This window comes from Oncorhynchus nerka, linkage group LG8, assembly GCF_034236695.1.
Source record: "Oncorhynchus nerka isolate Pitt River linkage group LG8, Oner_Uvic_2.0, whole genome shotgun sequence".
Lineage (NCBI taxonomy): Eukaryota > Metazoa > Chordata > Actinopteri > Salmoniformes > Salmonidae > Oncorhynchus > Oncorhynchus nerka.
In genome coordinates, this window is record NC_088403.1 from 36,974,873 (window position 1) to 36,997,272 (window position 22,400).

The 22,400-nt window shown below is 43.6% G+C and overlaps 1 protein-coding gene across 2 annotated transcripts in view; it reads left to right on the plus strand.

Moving 5' to 3' along the window:
• Positions 1–22,400, plus strand: part of LOC115133246 (GRAM domain-containing protein 4-like) — a 73,530-nt gene that overhangs the window by 32,795 nt on the left and 18,335 nt on the right. For both annotated transcript variants that reach the window (XM_029666285.2, XM_029666287.2), the window contains exons 4-5: positions 19,440–19,560; positions 20,331–20,404. In XM_029666285.2, the coding sequence (XP_029522145.1) occupies positions 19,440–19,560; positions 20,331–20,404 (195 nt within the window). The remainder of the gene's footprint in view (positions 1–19,439; positions 19,561–20,330; positions 20,405–22,400) is intronic.

Consider the following 22,400-nt stretch of genomic DNA (forward strand, 5'->3'; position numbering starts at 1 on the left):
GATGCTATTTGGGATGCAACCGTAATTGACAAGTAGCTTTTGCAGTGCTAGTTCTATGTGTTTACTGTTTGAGGCTAGCAGATTAAAGCGGAAGACGTCTAATCTCTGTGCAGTCAGAGGTGATGTGCTACTAGGACAGTCACTCAGTCCTCTGAAGTCACTCGCTGTAAGCGCTCAACTCACCCACTGATCTGCCTTTATGGGCTTCTTTCCCATCTACGCCTTTCATGAATTCACTTTTCATCGATTCCCTGTGAGTGCTTCCCCCTCACCCATGGTCTCTCATCACCCATCTCTTTCTCTGGTGACCTCTGCAGCAGAGGATGCAGAGTAGAGCAGTCTCTGGAGGTTGCAGGAAGGCATTGTGGTCTTCACCAGTACCTGGATGATAATCCAAGCTCACCTTGTTTTGTTTGGGCCAGGGCCCAAAAGTTGTGCGCTGTGTAGGGAATAGGGTGCCATTTGGAATGCATACAGTGTTGCTATGTGAGATGGCGAGCCAGTGAGGGAACAACTGGATTGTTTGTGTTGTGGGGATCCTGTTTGTTTTTTGTGTTGCCTGATCACCTTTACCACATTTAGTTGACAATATCAATACTCAATCACTACTTTCATTTCAGTTCTACAGGGACCATTTTAGCTAGTGCTGTTGTCGGACTAACCAGAGTCATTGACACAGTGTAGGTTTGTACAGTGCAGAACTTAGATGCTGTTGACTAAGGCGCACTATGCTACTACTTAGACACCATTGAGCAGAGGCATGTACTGTGTGTGAACGGTTCAACGATTCTCAATATATTTAGCGCTTTTTATTTCGACAATGAAAGGGTATTATGTTTTAAGTTCCTCGGCGTACACATCACGGACAAACTGAATTGGTCCACCCACACTGTTACACAGACATCACTAACAGAGAGACTGCTGCCAACCTAGACTCAAATCTCTGGCCACTTACCTCAGGAGGCTGAAGAAATTCTGCTTGTCACCAAAAGCACTCACAAACTTCTACAGATGCACAATCGAGAGCATCCTGTCGGGCTGTATCACCGCCTGGTACGGCAACTGCTCCGCCCATAACCGTAAGGCTCTCCAGAGGGTAGTGAGGTCTGCACAACGCATCACTGGGGGCAAACTACCTGCCCTCCAGGACACCTACACCACCCGATGTCACAGGAAGGCCATAAAGGACACAGGTGCATCAAAGCTGGGCCCGAGAGACTGAAAAACAGCTTCTATCTCAAGGCCATCAGACTGTTAAACAGCCACCACTAACATTGAGTGGCTGCTGCCAACATACTGACTCAACTCCAGCCACTTTAATAATGGAAATTGATGTAAAAATGTATCACTAGCCACTTTAAACAATGCCACTTAATATGTTTACATACCCTACATTTCTCTTCTCATATGTATATACTGTACTCTATACCGTCTACTGCATCTTGCCTATGCCGTTCTATACCATCACTCATATCTTTATGTACATAGTCTTTATCCCTTACACACACACGTGTAAAGGTAGTAGTTGTGGAATTGTTAGATTACTTGTTGGTTATTACTGTGTTGTCGGAACTAGAAGCACAAGCATTTCGCTACACTAGCATTAACATCTGCTAACCATGTGTATGTAGACAGGCCTGGATGAGATCTTTAAGGTCAGGGGCCTCCTTAAGGCTCACAAAATAATTTTAGACCCAAGTCACCCCCTGTACCTGGACTTTGAATTACTCCCCTCTGGGCGCAGGTATAGGGCACCCCTCAGCAGGAAAAACAGAACGAGACAATGCCAGGTGTGATATCCCTCCTAAATAGCTCGGGCGACTGTTCCTATTGACTCCGTAAGGCCAGCAGGCTAGTCTTTTCTTTTTTTTATTTAATGTTTTATTTCTTACTATTTTTATTGGTGCGTAACTGTTATGAAAGTTGTCTTGTCAATTTTGTTTTGTATTTAAACACCACTTTAAATGTGTACATGACACTGCAACAACATCTCCCCATGGGGACAATAAAGTCAGGAAGTAAGTATGTGACAAAAGAGAGGGACAGCGGAGTTCATTCAAGATTTTATTTCACCTTTATTTAACCAGGCAAGTCAATTAAGAACTGAAAACAGTGAACAGGGCAACACGCAATACCATTAAAAATAAATAAAATGCTTTACAGAGGAAAAATCAAATATACAACAATAAGAAATGTACAGTGGGTCCAAGGCAACACAGCAGGGCTCCCGAGTGGCACAGTGGCCTGTGGCACTGCATCTGTGCTAAAGGTGTCACTACAGACCCTGGTTTGATTCCGGGCTATATCACAACCGACCTTGATCGGGTGTCCCATATGGAACCGCACAATTGACCCAGCGTCGTCCGGGTTAGGGGAGGGTTTGGCCGGGGTAGGCCGTCATTGTAAATAAGAATTTGTTCTTAACTGATTTGCCTCGTTAAATAAAATACTTAATGATCAGCAGGAATCTTGATCAGATAGCAGTTAATGTTTTTGAAGGAGTGTAGTGGGATGAATGTGTCAAGTTTTGAGGGTCTTTTGCAGCTCGTTCCAGTCATTGGCGGAGAAAAACTGGAATGAATGATGGCCAAAGGAAGTGCAGGCTTTGGGAATTACCAGTGTGATACATTTACCAGAGCGCAGGTTGCTATCGGTAGTGGAGATGTTGAGGAGTGAGCTGAGGTAGAGGGGAGACTTGCCTACGAGGGCCAGTGATGTGTGTTGCAGGGACCACTGGTAACAACGCGGATAGCAGTGTGATAAATTATGTCTAGTTTGAGGGAGGTTTAGGGGGCAAGCCTGTAAAACCACATCGCCAATTGGCTGGATGGTGTGCTTGGCAAAGTGGGTGAAGGATGTTTTGTAACAGTACAAATCCAGAATTTGTTCTAACTTTCAACTGAAGGTGGGTGACGTGTGTATGAATTGGGAGTGAGCAGTCCAGCCATATACCAAGGTATGTGTCGACATACTCTAGCTCTGACCCATTCGTGGTGAGAATGTTAAGATGGCATGCAGGTTGAGGTAGGTTCTGGTTGAAGAGCATATTGTTTTTGTGATATTGAAGAGTAGGTGAAGGTCAGAGAAGGCACGCTGGATGTTAAAGCTATGTTGTGGGGTTGTCAGCACAGTGTTCAGGGAGGGGCCAGTTGTGTACAGGATAGTGTTGTCGTCGGCATAAAGGTGGATGAGGGAGTTTCTAGCCGCATGCGCAACATTGTTAATAGACACAGCGAGCAGTGTTTGGGACAGCAGGCCCTCGGATTTGACACGTAATAGTTTTTAAAACGGGCTAGACAATTTTCTGAGAACCCTAGATCGACGAGTCTGTTAGGCACTGCATCCTGCTCAACTGATTCCAAACCTTTAGCCAGATCAATAAAAAGATGCAAAATACTCCTTGTTGTCTAAAGCAGATATGATTTAGAACCTTCAGTTTTGAAGCCAGACTGCATCGAAGAAAAAAGACTCCAGTTGGCGGGTTAAAGATTACTTGGTTGTGTGAAGGAACTCAAAAGTCCATACCATTGCTAGGCTTAACTAAAGCCTATATCAAAGCATACTTAGGCTAAAGCCCATACCATACACAAACTATATTTACATTTTAGTAATTTCAGACGCTCTTATACAGACTGAGTTACAGGAGCCATTAGGGTTAAGTGCCTTGCTCAAGGGCAGATTTCTCACCTAGTCGAACAAGCAATATTTTGGTTACTGTCCCAACTGCTAGGGTACCTGGCTACCTGGCACCCTGTCCTACCAGCCTCTCTGCCTCTATCACAGGAGAGCCCAAATGGCTTAGGTGTGGCTATTGAACATGGAAAAGTATTAGCCTTGTGTTTATAAGTCAGTAAGAGACTCTTAAAAATAACAGACCATAGCTAGGCCAAAGCCCCTACCAGACCACAGCTAGACTACAGGAAGGTTCAAGACCCTATTATGGAACTGGCCTAGAGGGTGTCTATTGAGTCTATTAACAGTATTAGCCCTGTGTGCTAATGGTTGATAAGCACTAGCTGATAAGTCATTAAGAAATACGTGTGAGGTAACTATGTGAATAGGATCAGACATCAGATGTCTACTAGGCCGCTTGATCTTTTTGGTAAATAGGAAAATGTAGAAAAGAGAAGCGGAACACTCCGTGGCTCAGTTGCAATACATGTAATAGATTATCAGGGTGTTATCTGATAGGGGCTGAGTCATTGTTGGAGGCACAAACTGTGTTTTGTGCTTACTAGTCGATTTTTTTAAGACGATCATAGCAGATAGGTGGGTTGCTTAATTGTTCTACCTCCCTGTTCTGCATATTCCGCTTCTGCACAGTCATTGGTTTGGTTTCTATTGCTGCAGCCTGTTATGTGTGGTTGTCGGGGGTGTGTCTGTACTTCTTGACTCTGCAGCCTGGGTTCTGCAGGCAGATGCCTCCTTTTAGCATAAAGTACTGCAGATATCACGACATTGCACAATGGATGCTTAAATTATATAAGGAGTTTAGCTCAATACATAAAACAGTAAGCAGCAGCAAACCAGCACCATCCTCCTCCAGCATCTCCCTGGTCGTCAGCAGGCTAATACTGTAATAATGCTGCTAAGGACACACAGCAGTTAAACTATATTCAATAAGTTATATGAATGATGACAACATGGGCATATACCATCAAGTAGTTTAATTTATATAGAATATAGTTGTAGTTCTTTCAGTCAACTCAGATCTCACTATGTGTCATTGGTTAAGCCTTATTCAAGCACTTCTAACAGGCCAATCTATATAATGCCCTGGTTTCTTCATTCTTTGCCTCGTCACAAGTCTATTTGGTTACTGGCTCGTTAAGTAGCTTTCTTCAGACAACTAGCTCTTAATTGTTCATTTCGGTGTGGATTTGATATTTCACTAGGATCACCATTCGCTGTTGCGAAAGCACCAGCTACCCTTCCTGGGGGATTCCACCCACCACGGAGCTTTGAGTGGCTTCTTTTCTATTTTCAGGAATTCTGTTAACTTCAGCTTCACTTTACCGATTTTGAAGTGAGCTTGTTAGGATCGCTTTTTGTAGTCGGCTAGGCCTGGCCTACAAGCAATTAGCATTGATAGCTCGCTAGCTACTGCTTTAGCATCCCGCAGGTTTCCACTAGTTTTGGCTACTTTTACCTGTGGTCTCTAGCTCCCCATCGGTTCCCATTGTTCAGAGGTAGCTGAACATTCCCATGTCTTCGCTAGCTAGTGGGCTAACGGCACCACAGGTGTTTTAGCTGTCAACCCCCATTCAGTTTGTTTGGTTAAAACGAGCGGTGCTGTTTTTTTTTCCTAGTGTTACACCACCATTGAAGCACCATCCCTTTTTAAATGATCCTGTTAAAGATGACCTAGCTGTGTGTTTCTACCTCGTTCTTGGTTTACAAACTGAGTCAATACTCTGTATTTGACGCAATGGCTAGGTAGCATCCTTGTTAGCTCTACTTTCACTACACTGAAAGTATAAAGACTGCATTTATTTCCCACCACTAAATAAAGCGGTCTGTTTCTGCTTACCTGGCTCAAGCGCATGTTACCCTGTGTCTCTCACAACTTTGCCTTGTAGTAGCAGGGTGTTGAGTAGCTAGCTATCTAGTCCCGCGATTATTCCATTTGCTTTCGTCTTTAAATTTATTTTATTTTTTTTACTTCACCAATTCCGTGGTATCCAATTGGTAGTTAGTCTTGTCCCATCGCTGCAACTCCCGTACGGATTCGGGAGAGGTGAAGGTTCGAGAGCCGCGCGTCCTCCAAACATGACCCTACCAAGCCGCACTGCTGCATGACATAATGCCCACTTAACCCGGAAGCCAGCCGCACCAATGTGTCGGAGGAAACACCATACACCTGGCGACCGTGTCAGCGTGCATGCGCCTGGCCCGCCACAGGAGTCACTCGATGGGACAAGGACTTCCCAGCTGGCCAAGCCATCCCCTAACCCGGACCATGCTAGACCAATTGTGCGCCGCCTCATGGATCTCCCTGTCACGGCCGGCTGTGACACAGCCTGGATTCGAACCAGGATCTGTAGTGACACGGCTAGCACTGGCTTAGACTGCTGTGCCACTTGGGAGGCCCCGTCAAAACGAGATGTTGACAGGCTTACCAGCCAAGTTGTCGACAGGCTGCTCTACAGCGTGCTCTCTCTCGTAGAGTGAAAGAGCGGGACGTCGGCTGTTTTATGGCGGTCATAAAATACATTGCCTCTATGCGCTGTCGTGTTTGAGATTGGAATGTAAACTGTGGAACACAGAGAGGCTCTTGCACTTAAAGTTGAAATATTTAAACAATATTTATATTTTTGAGAATGTGGGAGTGGTCCGTGGACACTTAAGGGACACATGACAATTGTTTCATTTGGTGATCTCATGAAGGACAGAACACTCATTACGGTGTCTTGGTTGTGTACACTTCTTAATTATGGCGTTCACATCTAAATATTGTGAAATGTATATGATTGAACATGAGACTATTTGTGAAAAGATGTGATGTTAACCCATACTTTCTCATTTAGAAGATTTTCATATAAAGTTAACCAAGTGAGCATAGACATTATGTTGGCGTCATGGACCGCCATTTTCTCAGTGAGTATAAAACCCACTCCTGTCGAAATTTACATTAGACCAGAAAATATAGAGCTGTTGCTACATGTTGGAATGGTTAAGACATCTACAAACTGAAGTCAAACAACGCTGGGGCGGAGTACCCACGTTGAAATGGCTACCACTCTATAGGCCCAGGAGACCAGACTGTATGTGGTGTTGGCTACACGGCTGGAAATGGTTCAACTCTGAGACTATCTATCACTACAGAATAAGAGCAAATCCTAGATGTATAATTACTAGTCTGCAGATGGAAGTTACGTTCCATTACAACAGACACTATCCAGAGCCGCTGAGAAGGCTACAACCATGAAATACATTGTGACTTCTGGGGATGTCAACCAGAGACTCTCTGATGAACTGACTCTCAGAGGAGACGACATGCGGTCATAAATATATACCTTGCAATTATTTCCAAAAGAGCGGCCGTTCATGTGCAAAGGATTAGCATTTCAATTAATATAATTATCAACAGTGTGTAGTGAATCCATTTTGTCTTTCCCGTTCTTTCTGTTCCCACCCCTTTCCATTGTCTACCAAGCCGTCATACTGCTTTAGACCACTAGGGACTTAACCAATAACTATATTTATGTATTTCTGTGATTTGGTTAGTTATGCTTAATTATTTATTTACTAACTGTATATCGTTGATTCATTATGGAGACTAGGGTTCGTGCAAGTATCCAAGGGTTTGTGACATTCAGAAATGAGACAGATAATAATGAAAAATTAATATAAGACTAATCGATAAGATATGAAAATATCTGAAGTCGATTCGGGAAATGGAAACATGTCGTACACATTTTCCCGGGGTGCCCCGACTTCCTAATTAAAGTTTACATGATTTAGTTTAATCACGTATTATTAATTACACAGAATTGTTTCGATAAAATAAGTCTTCACATTTTAATGATGGTCACAGACACGACACTAGCAAAGCTTTCCCTGTCAATTGTGGGCATGATTCCTATCTGCCTTGTGCTACTCGTTGACCATGCTAGCTGTGTGCAATGCGCTAAGCTTGGCCCTGGTGTCATTAAATGTTGAGTACAGTACATGCTCACATCCATTACTCCACAACGCTTGGAGAATGTGTTTACTTCTGAACAATGTTTACTTTATTATCACCATTTCCTGCCATAATGTTCCTGTCATAACCTTGTTTAGTTCTAAACTGTGTGTGTGTGTGTCTATCTAACCCAGTGGGAAGTAGGGCAGCTAGATGAGAATATTGATCAGTCACAAACAGAACTAACTGTTCCACAGCCTGAATGCATACAGTAAAAAAACAGAATAAACTGTAATCTTCCCCCCTCTGGCACTGTATGGAATGCATTTGGGTTGTGTCAGGACGGCAAGGGAAATCAACAGTAGCATGAGGCATGGTGACATCAGGGTCACAGTAGGGTAGAGTTGGGGTCAATAGTGCATTGTCCCTGTGACCTGTAGGGTCTGTGTTGATGTTAAACAGATGGACCCTGTGTGTGTGAGTACATGGGCTTTCCATGTCTGCCGGGGTTAATAGATCAGCCAATCACAATCTCTGAATGTCCCCACCTACCGATGGTCAAATCAGCTTTTCTTGTGTGTTTTAAACCGAAGACTACATACTATACAGTACATAACGCTACCATGTGTTTTATTTTTAGTGATGTGTACATGTATGCATTGCATAGCGCCGTCTTGCACTAACTGCTGATCCTCATCAGTCAGTCGTCGGCGTGTTAAGTACTGTACAGAATGTGAACAATAAACAGCTGTGCACCAGCAGCAGGTCTCTGTGTGTGAATGGAACCATTGTTCTGCTGGTATAATCTCATCCAGTACTTTTCGTTCTCCCGGCTCTTTAAGCCTTGATGAGAGGGAATGTATTTATCTGCTTGCATACACACTGGACACTGCCTCGGGACTAGTACAGGGGTCCTGAGGTTCTGTAGGGAAAGACAGCATGGGAGGGGAGTGGTGTATGGCTTCAACGTACTTGGTTGGTAGATTCCAGGCTGTTTTTAGGGACTCTACAAGGCTCCATCTCTAACACTGCAGACTGCAAAGCCTCTTGTATTTATGCTGTAGGATCCAACTGTGACCAGCTCAAAACAGACCAGACCCACATTCCCTCATTCTCTCTGGAGTTTTGATCAGCTGTGAGGTTTGTTTGTTTGGTACACCATGTACTGACCTGTCGCTGTGTGAAGCTAGGCTATAAACTTGACACCTAGACGGGCTGACTGGGAGCTGTATTTGAGTGCAGGGAGATTCGGAGTTGATTGGGGTCAGGCCCCTTAGGCAGTAATCTTCCATTGAATCTTCCATTGAAGTTTGGGCCTGTATCAGATAGAGGTCGACTGATTTTATGATTTTTCAATACCGATTATTGGAGGACCAAAAAAGCCGATACCGATTTAATCGGATGATTTAAATTTTTTTTTTTTTTTTTAAATATATATGTATGTATGTGTGTGTGTGTGTGTGTGTAATAATGACAATTACAACAATACTGAATGAATAAAATCTATTTAGCCTCATGTAAATAATGAAACATGTTCAATTTGGTTTAAATAATGCAAAAACAAAGTGTTGGAGAAGAAAGTAAAAGTTCAATATGTGCTATGTAAGAAAGCTAACGTTTCAGTTCCTTGCTCAGAACATGAGAACATATGAAAGCTGGTGGTTCCTTTTAACATGAGTCTTCAATATCCCCAGGTAGGAAGTTTTAGGTTGTAGTTATTATAGGAATTATAGGACTATTTCCCTCTATACCATTTGTATTTCATTAACCATTGACTATTGGATGTTCTTATAGGCACTTTAGTATTGCCAGTGTAACAGTATAGCTTCTGTCCCTCTAGTTAGCGCGCGCTAACTAGCTAGCCATTTCACTTCGGTTACACCAGCCTCATCTCGGGAGTTGATAGGCTTGAAGTCATAAACAGCACAATGCTTGACGCACAAAGAAGAGCTGCTGGCAAAACACATGAAAGTGCTTTTTGAATTAATGTTTACATGCCTGCTTCTGCCTACCACCGCTCAGTCAGATACTTGTATGCTCAGTCAGATTATATGCAACGCAGGACACGCTAGATAACATCTAGTAATATCATCAACCATGTGTAGTTAACTAGTGACTATGATTGATTGTTTTTTATAAGATGCGTTTAATGCTAGCTAGCAACTTACCTTGGCTTACTGCATTCGCGTAACAGGCAGTCTCCTTGTGGAGTGCAACGAGAGAGAGGCAGATCGTTATTGCGTTGGACTAGTTAACTGTAAGGTTGCAAGATTGAATACCCCGAGCTGACAAGGTGAAAATCTGTCGTTCTGCCCCTGAACAAGGCAGTTAGCCCACTGTTCCTAGGCCGTCATTGAAAATAAGAATGTGTTTTTAACTGACTCGCCTAGTTAAATAAATTGTGTGTGTGTATATACATTTTTAAAGAGACGCCCCAAAAATACCGATTTCTGATTGTTATGAAAACTTGAAATTAGCCCTAATTAATCGGCCATTCCGATTAATCGGTCGACCTCTAGTATCAGAGTGCTGGCGGGTATTTTCTGAGGTGTGGCGAGTTGGGTTGCTTCTGGTTTTGGTCAATACCATAGCCCGGTTGGAGAGTGGGATCCTGCGGTGTCAGCCAATATCCGAACACAGCAGGGTGCTGGCTGTGTATGTGAGGTGAGTGGGTTGGTTCAGTGGGGTGGGGGGGGGGGGGGGTCAGAGGAGATGGAGGACTGCAGTGGCCTAGATTAAATCTCGCAAGCGCAACCTCAGTAAGTTAACATGACCTATCTGTTTATAAGACCTCTGTCTCCCTCAACGTCAGTAGGGTCATATGACCCATTTGTCTGTCTCGATAGCCTCAGAATATTTTACCTGTCTTTTGTGGGTAACCATCTCCTAGTTCTCTTACCTGTCTCTGTACCTCTGTAGATGTCAGTTCATTGGTTAGACAAGCAGCTCTGGGGTGTGAGGCACAGCACTCTAACTGGCGGGCTCAGCCTCCCCACTGTGTGTGGATTAATGGGATATGGATTCATAGGAGATTGCACTAGAACAGCAAATCAGTTTATTCTCAGCTGGTTAGTGAAGAGAACAGGAGAGACACTCTGGCATGTGACAGATTGTCTTACCTATTTAAGGACACTTGAACCACAAACATAACATTTGTGCATGCCTTAAACCCAGGGACAGAGTCATTGTACTGGGGTTCATTGTGGCCAGAGAAGGAAGTGAAAGACACGCTCTGTTACTGTGCCTTGGTAAACTGCACTCGTGATTCTAAAGCTTAAGTGTTTGCGAAGCACACTAGTGCATCTGTTCTCTCTGCTTGGGAGCACAGGTGTGCTTTCCATTGTTTTCATAGTTCTATTTAATTATCACTTCTGTATAAATGCTATTTTAACGAGTATTTCCAGGCACTAGCATTTTGTCCCATCCTAAATTGTTTTAGACATGATTCTTCCGCTCCCTGGCTGGGTATAAAGAAATATGGTGTCTCCTATTACCCTGGAAGAGGTGGTCTTTACTGATACAGTGGGGAGAACAAGTATTTGATACACTGCCAATTTTGCAGGTTTTCCTACTTACAAAGCATGTAGAGGTCAGTAATTGTTATCATTGGTACACTTCAACTGTGATAGACGGAATCTAAAACAAAAATCCAGAAAATCACATTGTATGATTTTTAAGTAATTAATTTGCATTTTATTGCATGACATAAGTATTTGATACATCAGAAAAGCAGAACTTAATATTTGGCACAGAAACCTTTGTTTGCAATTACAGAGATCATATGTTTCCTGTAGTTCTTGACCAGGTTTGCACACACTGCAGCAGGGATTTTGGCCCACTCCTCCATACAGACCTTCTCCAGATCCTTCAGGTTTCGGGGCTGTCGCTGGGCAATACGGACTTTCAGCTTCCTCCAAAGATTTTCTATTGGGTTCAGGTCTGGAGACTGCCTAGGCCACTCCAGGACCTTGAGATGCTTCTTACGGAGCCACTCCTTAGTTGCCCTGGCTGTGTGTTTCGGGTCGTTGTCATGCTGGAAGACCCAGCCACGACCCATCTTCAATGGTCTTACTGAGAGGAGGTTGTTGGCCAAGATCTCGCGATACATGGCCCCATCCATCCTCCCCTCAATACGGTGCAGTCGTCCTGTCCCCTTGGCAGAAAAGCATCCCCAAATAATGTTTCCACCTCCATGCTTCACGGTTGGGATGGTGTTCTTGGGGTTGTACTCATCCTTCTTCCTCCAAACACGGCGAGTGGAGTTTAGACTAAAAAAATCAATTTTTGTCTCAGACCACATGACCTTCTCCCATTCCTCCTCTGGATCATCCAGATGGTCATTGGCAAACTTCAGACGGGCCTGGACATGCGCTGGCTTGAACAGGGGGACCTTGCGTGCGCTGCAGGATTTTAATCCATGACAGCGTAGTGTGTTACTAATGGTTTTCTTTGAGACTGTGGTCCCAGCTCTCTTCAGGTCATTGACCAGGTCCTGCCGTGTAGTTCTGGGCTGATCTCTCACCTTCCTCATGATCATTGATGCCCCACGAGGTGAGATCTTGCATGGAGCCCTAGACCGAGGGTGATGCACCTCAATGAATTTTGTAACTTTGTCCCAGAAGCATTTAACTGCAGGGCACTCCCACATTATATGAAGGAATGTGCCTACCTGGTTTGGATTACGGGATGTCAAGACTATAATTTTTCCATATTCTGTTCCAGTTAAAGTGTTGTTCAGATTCACTTAGATCTGTGGACCATACTTTTTAAAAATGGCTAGCTCAGAATATAAGCTTTCCAGAAGGTGTTTATATATTAGAGATCAATCCTTTCGGTAGGACCGAGAATTTATTTATAAATCCCATCATTGGATGGTTCGGTAGTTGGGTTTCCCCAAGGGATTCTATAGGCCAGCATAGCTGCCCTAAATTGTAAAAATAGAGATAAAAAAAAGAGTTGCCCGTTAACGTACACTGAGAAACATTAAGAACACCTGCTCTTTCCATGAGACTGACCAGGTAAAACCTATGATCCCTTACTGAGCTCACTAGTTCAATCCACTTGAATCAGTGTAGATGAAGGGGAGGAGACCGATTTTTAAAGTCTCAAGACAATTGAGACATGGATTGTGCATATGTGCCATTCAGAGGGTGAATGGACAAGACAAAATATTTAAGTGCCCTTGAACGGGGTATGGTAAGTGCCAGGCTCACCGGCTTGTCAAGAACTGCAACACTGCTTGGTTTTTCACACTCAACTGTTGCCCCTGTGTATCAAAAATGGTCCACCACCCAAAGGACATCCAGCCAATTTGACAACTGTAGGAAGCACTGGAGTCAACATGGGCCAGCATCCCTGTGGAACACTTTTGACACATTTTCCATGCACGAATTGAGGCCTTTCTGAGGGCAAAAGGAGAGGGGGTACAACGCAATATTAGGAAGGTGTTCCTAATGTTTGATATACTCTGTGTATAGGGGTCTTTAAAATCTTGGAATGTTCTAAAATCATTATGTCCATGATTTCGGCAAGGGTACAGAGTCCAACTGGAGGCTGCCCTCCAGTTCGCAAGGCATTATTGTGAAATATTGGAGCATAGCATGCCATTTTGATTCCCAGTTACATTGTTTTTCAATTTTGCGCCAAATAGAAATTGTGAGCAATAATTGGACCACGGCGTAGTTTACATTGTTTAAGGGATATACAGTGGGGAGAACAAGTATTTGATACACTGCCGATTTTTGCAGGTTTTCCTACTTAGAGCATGTAGAGGTCTGTAATTTGTATCATCCAGAAAATCACATTGTATGATTTTTAAGTAATTAATTAGCATTATATTGCATGACATAAGTATTTGATCACCTACCAACCAGTAAGAATTCCGGCTCTCACAGACCTGTTCTTTAAGAAGCCCTCCTGTTCTCCACTCATTACCTGTATTAACTGCACCTGTTTGAACTCGTTACCTGTATAAAAGACACCTGTCCACACACTCAATCAAATAGACTCCAACCTCTCCACAATGGCCAAGACCAGAGAGCTGTGTAAGGACATCAGGAATAAAATTGTAGACCTGCACAAGGCTGGGATGGGCTACAGGACAATAGGCAAGCACAGCTTGGTGAGAAGGCAACAACCTTTGGCGCAATTATTAGAAAATGGAAGTTCAAGATGACGGTCAATTATTTCCCACCATAATTTTCAAAGAAATTCATGAAAGATCTTACAATGTGATTTTCTGGATTTCTTTTCTAATTTTGTCTGTCATAGTTGAAGTGTACCTATGATGAAAATTACAGGCCTCTCTTCTTTTTAAGTGGGAGAACTTGCACAATTGGTGGCTGACTAAATACCTTTTTGCCTCACTGTAGATGGCAATCGCCCCAGTCACTGTTAGAGCATTTAGAATTATTGACAGTGAGAGCGAATGATGCTAGTCAAGTAGTAATTGAGTTTTTTTAATTGAACCTTTTTATTTAACTAGGCAAGTCAGTCAAGAACAAATTCTTATTTACAGTGACGGCCTACCCCAGCCAAACCTGGAAGATGCTGGGCCAATTGTGCGCTGCCCTATGGGACTCCCAATCACGGCCGGATGCGATGCAGCTTGGATTAAAACCAGGGACTACAATGACGCCGCTTGCACTGAGATGCAGTGCCTTAGACCTCTGCGCCACTCGGGCACCCCCCCGAGCCCCCCAAATATACTTGACTCTGTAAAGAATCTTAAAGTCCAACCTATACAAATAAACAATAAAGCCCAACATATTTTTACATTTTATTTTTAACTTGTTTCATGCCCACAAGGAAGGGGTGGAATGGGGAGAGTGGATGTAAAAGCATCCTCGGTTGATGAGCGACCTTAGATGTTTAGGGGGGTAGAGTGGGTGGGGGCTTAGGTCAGGCAGGCCCAGTGTCGGGTCCACCTCGATGACTGGATGAAGAGTGACAGTGTAACTGGTTCTGCCTGATTACTCCAATCATTCAATACCCATTACACAAGCATGGGGAGAGGGACGGAGGCCTTTCTGTTACATTACCCAGCATGCTTCTCTCTTATTACCTAGCCTGCCTCTCTGTCCTGTCAGCTGGTGTCTAATAGGGTTACAGGCATTCTCTGGCACTTAGCACGAGGTCACAACTAAGCTACTTATACCACGCAGGGCTCTAGTCGAAACTAACTTTTTCCACGGGTGGCACTGGTGCAACTAACTTTCAGTTGATGACCACATGATTTGGTTGCAGTAATTTTTACCGGACCGGTGTCCCTTAACGTCGGCTCTGGGTTTCTATCCAGCAACCTTTCGGTTAATGTCCCAACATTCTTAACCGTTACGCTACATGCCGACCCTATCGTGACCTACCCTCCATCCACACATACTTCTACTGAATAAAAATATAAACGTGACATGTAAAGTGTTGGTCCCTTGTTTCATGAGCTGAAATGAAAGATCCCAGAAATGTTCCAAATGCACGAAAAGGTTATTTCTCTCAAATTTGGTGCACAAATGTGTTTACATCCTAGTCATTTCAATTGATTTTCCTTACATGAACTGTAACTCTGTAAAATCTTTGAAATTGTTCCTTTAAATTTTTTTTTTGTAAGATGACAATCATGTTTCCAATTGATTGTTTGGAGCGAAATCTTTGCTCTAAACAAAGGTTATTATGTTTGAGGGGTAACCGGTAGAAACGAGAGTGATGGAGAGAGAGAAGAGTGACACTGCGGTAGTATAAATCTCCTATGGTAGATAATTAAGGAGATGGGTGGTAGAGGAAACTGAATTATACATGTAGCCCTACAGGTGGGAGTAGCTGCTCTCTCTTTCTCTCTCTCTCTCAATCTCTTTCGTTCTTTGTCAACCTTTCCCCGTCGCCTCCCCCCCTTCTCTTCTCTCAACATGCACTCACCGGGTGGACATCTACTGATCGGTGTACTTACTACTTCTTTTTCTTCTTCTCATCCTCTGATTTTGTTCTGTTTGATTGACCCCTAGTGTCGCAGTGCTGTTTTGGGATCTGAGAGTGATCCTGGTGACTGTGTCTAATCACACTGTACAGGCTAGCATGATTGCCACGTAAGGTTGCTTCAGTACATAGTCGACTCAGAATAAGATAGTACATTAGTATCGGCATGTTTTTTTGGCGCAGCACTATTAAGAGAAAGACTGATCAAAGGCTGTGGAGTAAAGTAATACCAATAACTATATTGGGGGGTGCATTAATTTGTGTGTAGCTTATAGCATGAAGTCAACCACTGAGTTGTGACTGGTGTGAGTGACGGGACATTATAAATGACTCAACGTAGTACTTGTATGGAGACTAGTGTTGTGATGTGGATAGTCATTTATAATGGATGTTAGTTCCACAGGCTGTTGAGCTGTGTTTCTTTACTGTAATTGACATTCTCATAGACAATAAGTACCATGAGGGGTGAGCCTACGCACAACAACAGACAGTGGTGTAGTGAGGGGTAAACACTGTTTCTACACTTTTTTTTTTTTTTTTTGACGAAAAATAAAATTGCATTGAAAATATGGGGAGCGTTACTTGACTCACCGCGAATGCCGATCAGCGTTTGGCCACCTATTTTTATCACTGATATTCATTTTGACAACAGTCACCTCAGCATTGATCTACAGTATGGCAGTGTTTACCCTACCATTCCTTACCATTTGTATAAGGACGGTGGATCCCCTCACTTAGCTCTGTTGCTCCCGAACAAAGAGTATGGCTTCTATTGTTTTCAACTGACAACTCTGATTCCCAGATGGACTGGATCTTGCTCATCTCGTCCTCTCCTCCAGTCCTTTTAAAAAAAAAATAATAATAATAATATTGCAAATTGATATATATATACGCGCACACACACTACCGTTCAAAAGTTTGGGGTCACTTAGACTTGTTTTCTGTGAAAACATACATGAAATGAGTTGAAATTAATAGGAAATATAGTCAAGACATTGACAAGGTTATAATGATTTTTAATTGAGAGAATTGTGTCATTCGAACTTTGCTTACAGCCTTGCAGACCTTTGGCATTCTATTTGTCAATTTGTTGAGGTAATCTGAAGAGATTCACCCTATGCTTCCTGAAGCACCTCCCACAAGTTGGATTGGCTTGATGGGCACTTCTTACGTACCATACAGTCAAGCTGCTCCCACAACATCTCGAAAGCATTGAGATCCGGTGATTGTGCTGGCCACCATTATAGACAGAATATCAGCTGACTGCTTCTTCCCTAAATAGTTATTGCATAGTTTGCAGCTGTGCTTTGGGTCAGGAAATTGGAGGAAATTGGCTCCAATTAAGCACAGGGTATGGCATGGCGTTGCAAAATGGAGTGATAGCCTTCCTCCTTCAATATCCCTTTTACCCTGTACAAATCTCCCATTTTACCACCACCAAAGCACCCCCAGACCATCACATTGCCTCCACCATGCTTGACAGAGGGCGTCACGCACTCCTCCAGCATCTTTTCATTTTTTTCTGCGTCTCACAAATGTTCTTCTTTGTGATCCGAACACCTCAAACTTAGATTCGTCTGTCCATAACACCCCCCCATATTCCTCTGTCCAGTGTAATTTTGTATAATTGAAATTGATAAACTCTTATGTTTTGAATCTGGTGTCGTTTTGTGTAGCTGTTCATTTACCATGTGCCTCCAGTCTGTGTGAGGTTGTGAGAGGAGCTGCCCTCTCTCTCTTCCAGTATTCATGAGACTCTGTGTGCAGGGACAAAAGGTGAGCAGGAACACTGTGTTGAGCTCCGGTGTGGGGCTAAGAGGAGGCATGGTCTGCCCAGTCACCCGATGACACCTGACACTACTGGAGTCAGCCAGGCGAGGAGAGGGGGAAGGAGGGGAAAGTGGTCAGTAAGAAAAGAAGAGGATGAGAGAGACAAAGAAAAAAGTGAGGAAACGAGACATTCAGTGAAACAATTACCAGAGTCTCCTCTCGTCTGTCAGGTGTGTATTGACTAGTGACCAGCCTCTTAGCACCTCGATCACTCTGTAACCTTTGTGGCTCTGTACAGGGCAGAGCAGTGAAAGGAGCCAAGTGGGACAATGTAAGAGGATCACGATCTCATCCCGTGATTATCATTCTGTACTGCAGTCTGCAGGGGTTGAAATTGTATCACAGCACAGAAGCTACCAGAATAACAGTTATTATTCTGAAACGGCCCCTTGTAAAGATGTGACAATGTGATCCGGAACATCTCAAAGGTTTGGGTTTTCATTTTTAATTTTTTTACCAGATCTTGAGCAAAGACACACAGACTGATGTGTCTTCTGGAATCTATGTGCATTAGCAAAGGGGGTAAAGAAATCTGGTCCCATGGTTAGCAGATGTTAATGCGAGTGAAGCGAAATGCTTGTGCTTCTAGTTCCGACTATGCAGTAATATCTAACAAGTAATCTAAAAAAAATCCACGACTACCTTATACACACACATGTAAAGGGATGAATAGAATATGTACATATAAATTATATGGATGAGCGATGGCGTGCCCTATAGGCAAGATGCAGTAGATGGTATAGAATACAGTATATACATATGAGATGAGTAATGTAGGATATGTAAACATTATTAAAGTGGTATTTAAAGTGACTAGTGATACCTTTTATTAAGTCCATTTATTTAAGTGGCCAGAGATTTGAGTCTAGGTTGGCAGCAGTCTCTCTATGTTAGTGATGTCTGTGTAACTGTGGGTGGACCATTTCACTTTGTCCGTGATGTGTACGCCGAGGAACTTAACTTGACACCTTTTCCACTACTGTCCCATGGATTGGGGGGTGCTCACCCTGCTGTTTCCTGTAGTCCACGATCATCTCCTTTTTGTTGATGTTGAGTGAGAGGTTATTTTCCTGACACCACACTCTGAGGGCCCTCACCACCTCCCTGTATGTTGTCTCGTCATTGTTGGTAATCAGGCCTACCACTTTTGTCGTCTGCAAAACTTGATGATTGAGTTGGAGGCGTGCATGGCCACGTAGTCATGGGTGAACAGGGATTACAGGAGAGGGCTGAGAATGCACCCTTGTGGGGCCCCAGTGTTGAGGTTCAGCAGTTTGGAGATGTTGTTTCCTACCTTCACCACCCGGGGGGGGCCCTCAGACCCAGGGTCTTGAGCTTAATGACGAGTTTGGAGGGTACTATGGTGTTAAAAACTGAGCTGTAGTCAGTGAACAGCATTCTTACATAGGTATTCTTCTTGTCCAGATGGGATAGTGCAGTGTGATTGCTATTGCATCGTTAGTGGACCTATTGGGGTGGTAAGCAAATTTGAGTGTGTCTAGGGTGTCAGGTGGGGTGGAGGTGATATGATCCTTGACTAGTCTCTCAAAGCACTTTATGATGACAAGTGAGTGCTACGGGGCGATAGTCATTTAGTTCAGTTACCTTCGCTTTCTTGGGAACAGGAACAATGGTGGCCATCTTGAAGCATGTGGGGACAGCAGATAGGGATTGGTTGATTATGTCTGTGAACACACCAGCCAGCTAGTCTGCACATGCTCTGAGGATGCGGCTAGGCATGCCTTCTGGCATGCCTTGCGAGGGTTAACACGTTTAAATGTTTTACTCACGTTGGCCATGGAGAAGGAGAGCCCACAGGCTTTGGTAGCGGGCCGTGTCAGTGGCACTGTATTGTCCTCAACGCGAGCAAAGAAGTTGTTTAATTTGTCTGGGAGCAAGACGTCGCTGTCCGCGACTGGGCTGGTTTTCTTTTTGTAATCCGTGATTGACTGTAGACCCTGCCACATACGTCTCGTGCTTGAGCCGTTGAATTGTGATGTGTGTGTGTGTTTTTCAGAAGAGGAGTTGAGGAAGCTACGAGAGGAAACCAATGTGGAGAAGATGAAGGAAGAGCTGGAGAGAGAGCGAGGGAAGAGGCTCGACCTCGAACTGAGGATGAACGAGGTGCTAAAATCCAGGTGTGTGATGGAGAGAGTGAGGGGAACAATGTGTGTCGTCTCATTCTCTAAGTGTTGCTTGCTTAGAGAACACTTAGTTAGTCACTTCACTCTGTCTGTCTGTGCTGCCTTCAGTGCTGCAACACTCTACTCCCTGCCTACCATCCTCCCTATCCCAGTGAGGGGTCCTTTGGTGGGGTGGATCACCCTGGGCTGCAGCGGGTATAAATAGCTGCAGCTTGGTTGGTACATGGCAGGGAAGTCCTCAAGGACCGTGTGTGTGCTGTTTGCATGTGTCATAACCAAATCACGCGCCTCTATATCAGAGCGCAGAGCATGATGCAGCAGTTATGTTAGTCTTGGGACGTTCACTTATGTATCCCAAAACTATCTTTTGGTATTTGTTTCATTAGTCCATTGTTGATATAGTCCCAAACATGTTTTGCATGTCAACAATCAAGTTTAACATAACTTTCAAAATACACAAATGCTGCAAATACCAAAATAGCATTTTTTGGGGGGATGGAATTTTCCTTTCAAGTAAAGCTTCGGGTTCACCCTGTCTACTCAGAATGGATTTCAGTGGCATTTTAGCTCCTGCCAAAAGGACACTGTGTGGAATGTCTCCTTGGCCGTACAGTAAGGTCCACAAGGCCATAGTGGGGGCATGAAGACACATTACACATCAAATAACCAAAATCTTGGGGTGCATAAAGCCCATGAATGTTTGTTTACATAGTGTTGCAAAGACTCACTCTTTCTCCTCTCCTCTTTTTCTATACTTCTATCAGTTTGGAAGACTCGCCGCCACAGCCTGCCCGTAAACCCCCGTCTCCAACGCCTGCTGCCAATGGCAAAGACGCAGGTAAGCAAGGCAGAAAGTGGACTGTGGCGTAACACCTATGACTGCTGATTAGTATACACCAAAAACTGCCCCTACCTTTACTGTTTATGGAATTGAAGAGACCGGATTGATACTGCTCACACCTATCCCAGTCCTTCAGATCTGCAAAGACTGAAAAGGATAAGGGAATAATCTGTAGAAAAGTCACTTAAATCAGATGCCAGTTTCGGTATTTTAACGAGCTAAGCTTTCAAGCTTTGGGTCAGAAGAAACCTTTGTTAGAAATTGCAGTAACTCTCATAGATCACTGAAATAAAAGGGTTTGTAGGGCCACAGGGCAGCTAGGGACTGAGAGACTGTGGGAAGGCATTAAGGAGTTCGGTTGAAGCCAGTGGGAGTCTGGTGGGACTGTAGAGCTGAAGGGAAAAGGACAGGAGACAGAACAGGGGGAGGAACCGACGTTTGCTCTGACACTTTGGGGACTGGGATATGTGGATGTGTGTGTTTTACAGTGGGAGTGTGTAGGGATGACTATTCTTGGGGGGGGGGTTCACATATGTGACTCACCACCAGGATTCGATCTTATGTAGCAAAATTTGAAATAGTGTTTTTTACATTGGATAAAAGTAAAGCACTACAAAATGGTATGTCATACACTGCATTTTTGAGGAACAATGGGAAAGTAATTCTGTGTTGAAAGTTAATAAACTTGTAAACTCACTTTTGAGAAAATGGCCGATGAATGTTTTCGTATCGATTGAAGAGCTCTTCTTTCTCTACGCTCTGTCCAATGATTTGTTTACTGACACCGGCCATGTTCAACGGGTGTTGTACACTTTAGCTTAAGACATGTACAGTTGAAGTCGGAAGTTTACATACGCCTTAGCCAAATAAAATTAAACTCAGTTTTTCACAATTCCTGACATTTAATCCTAGTAAAAAATCCCTGTTTTAGGTCAGTTAGGATCACCACTTTATTTTAAGAATGTGAAACGTCAGAATAATATTAGAGAATCTTTTATTTCTTTCATCACATTCCCAGTGGGTCAGAAGTTTACATACACTCAATTAGTATTTGGTAGCATTGCCTTTAAATTGTTAAACTTAAATTGTTTAACTTGGGTGAAACGTTTTGGTTAGCCTCCCACAATATATTGGGGGAATTTTGACCCATTCCTCCTGACAGAGCTGGTGTAACTGAGTCAGGTTTGTAGGCCTCCTTGCTCACACATGCTTCTTCAGTTCTGCCCACAAATGTTCTATAGGATTGAGGTCAGGGCTTTGTGATGGCCACTCTAATACCTTGACTGTCCTTAAGCCATTTTGCTACAACTTTGGAAGTATGCTTGGGGTCATGACCCATTTGCAATCAAGCTTTAACTTATTGACTGATGTCTTGAGATGTTGCTTCAATATATCCACATAATTTTCCTACCTCATGATGCCATCTATTTTGTGAAGTGTACCAGTCCCTCCTGCAGCAAAGCACCCCCACAACATGATGCTGCCACCCCTGTGCTTCACGGTCAGGATGGTGTTCTTTGGCTTCCAAGCCTCCCCCTTTTTCCTCCAAACATAACGATGATCATTATGGCCATACAGTTCTATTTTTGTTTCATCAGACCAGAGGACATTTCTTCAAAAAGTACGATCTTTGTCCCCATGTGCAGTTGCAAACTGTAGTGTGGTTTTGGAGCAGTGGCTTCTTCCTTGCTGAGTGGCCTTTCAGGTTATGTCGATATCGGACTCGTTTTTCTGTGGATATAGATACTTTTGTACCTGTTTCCTCCAGCATTTTCACAAGGTCCTTTGCTGTTGTTCTGGGATTGATTTGCACTTTTCGCACCATAGTACGTTAATCTCTAGGAGACAGAACGCGTCTCCTTCTTGAGCGGTATGACGGCTGCGTGGTCAAATGGTGTTTATACTTGCATACTATTGTTTGTCCAGTTGAACGTGGTACCTTCAGGCATTTGGAAACTGCTCCCAAAGGATGTACCAGAGGTGGAGGTCTACA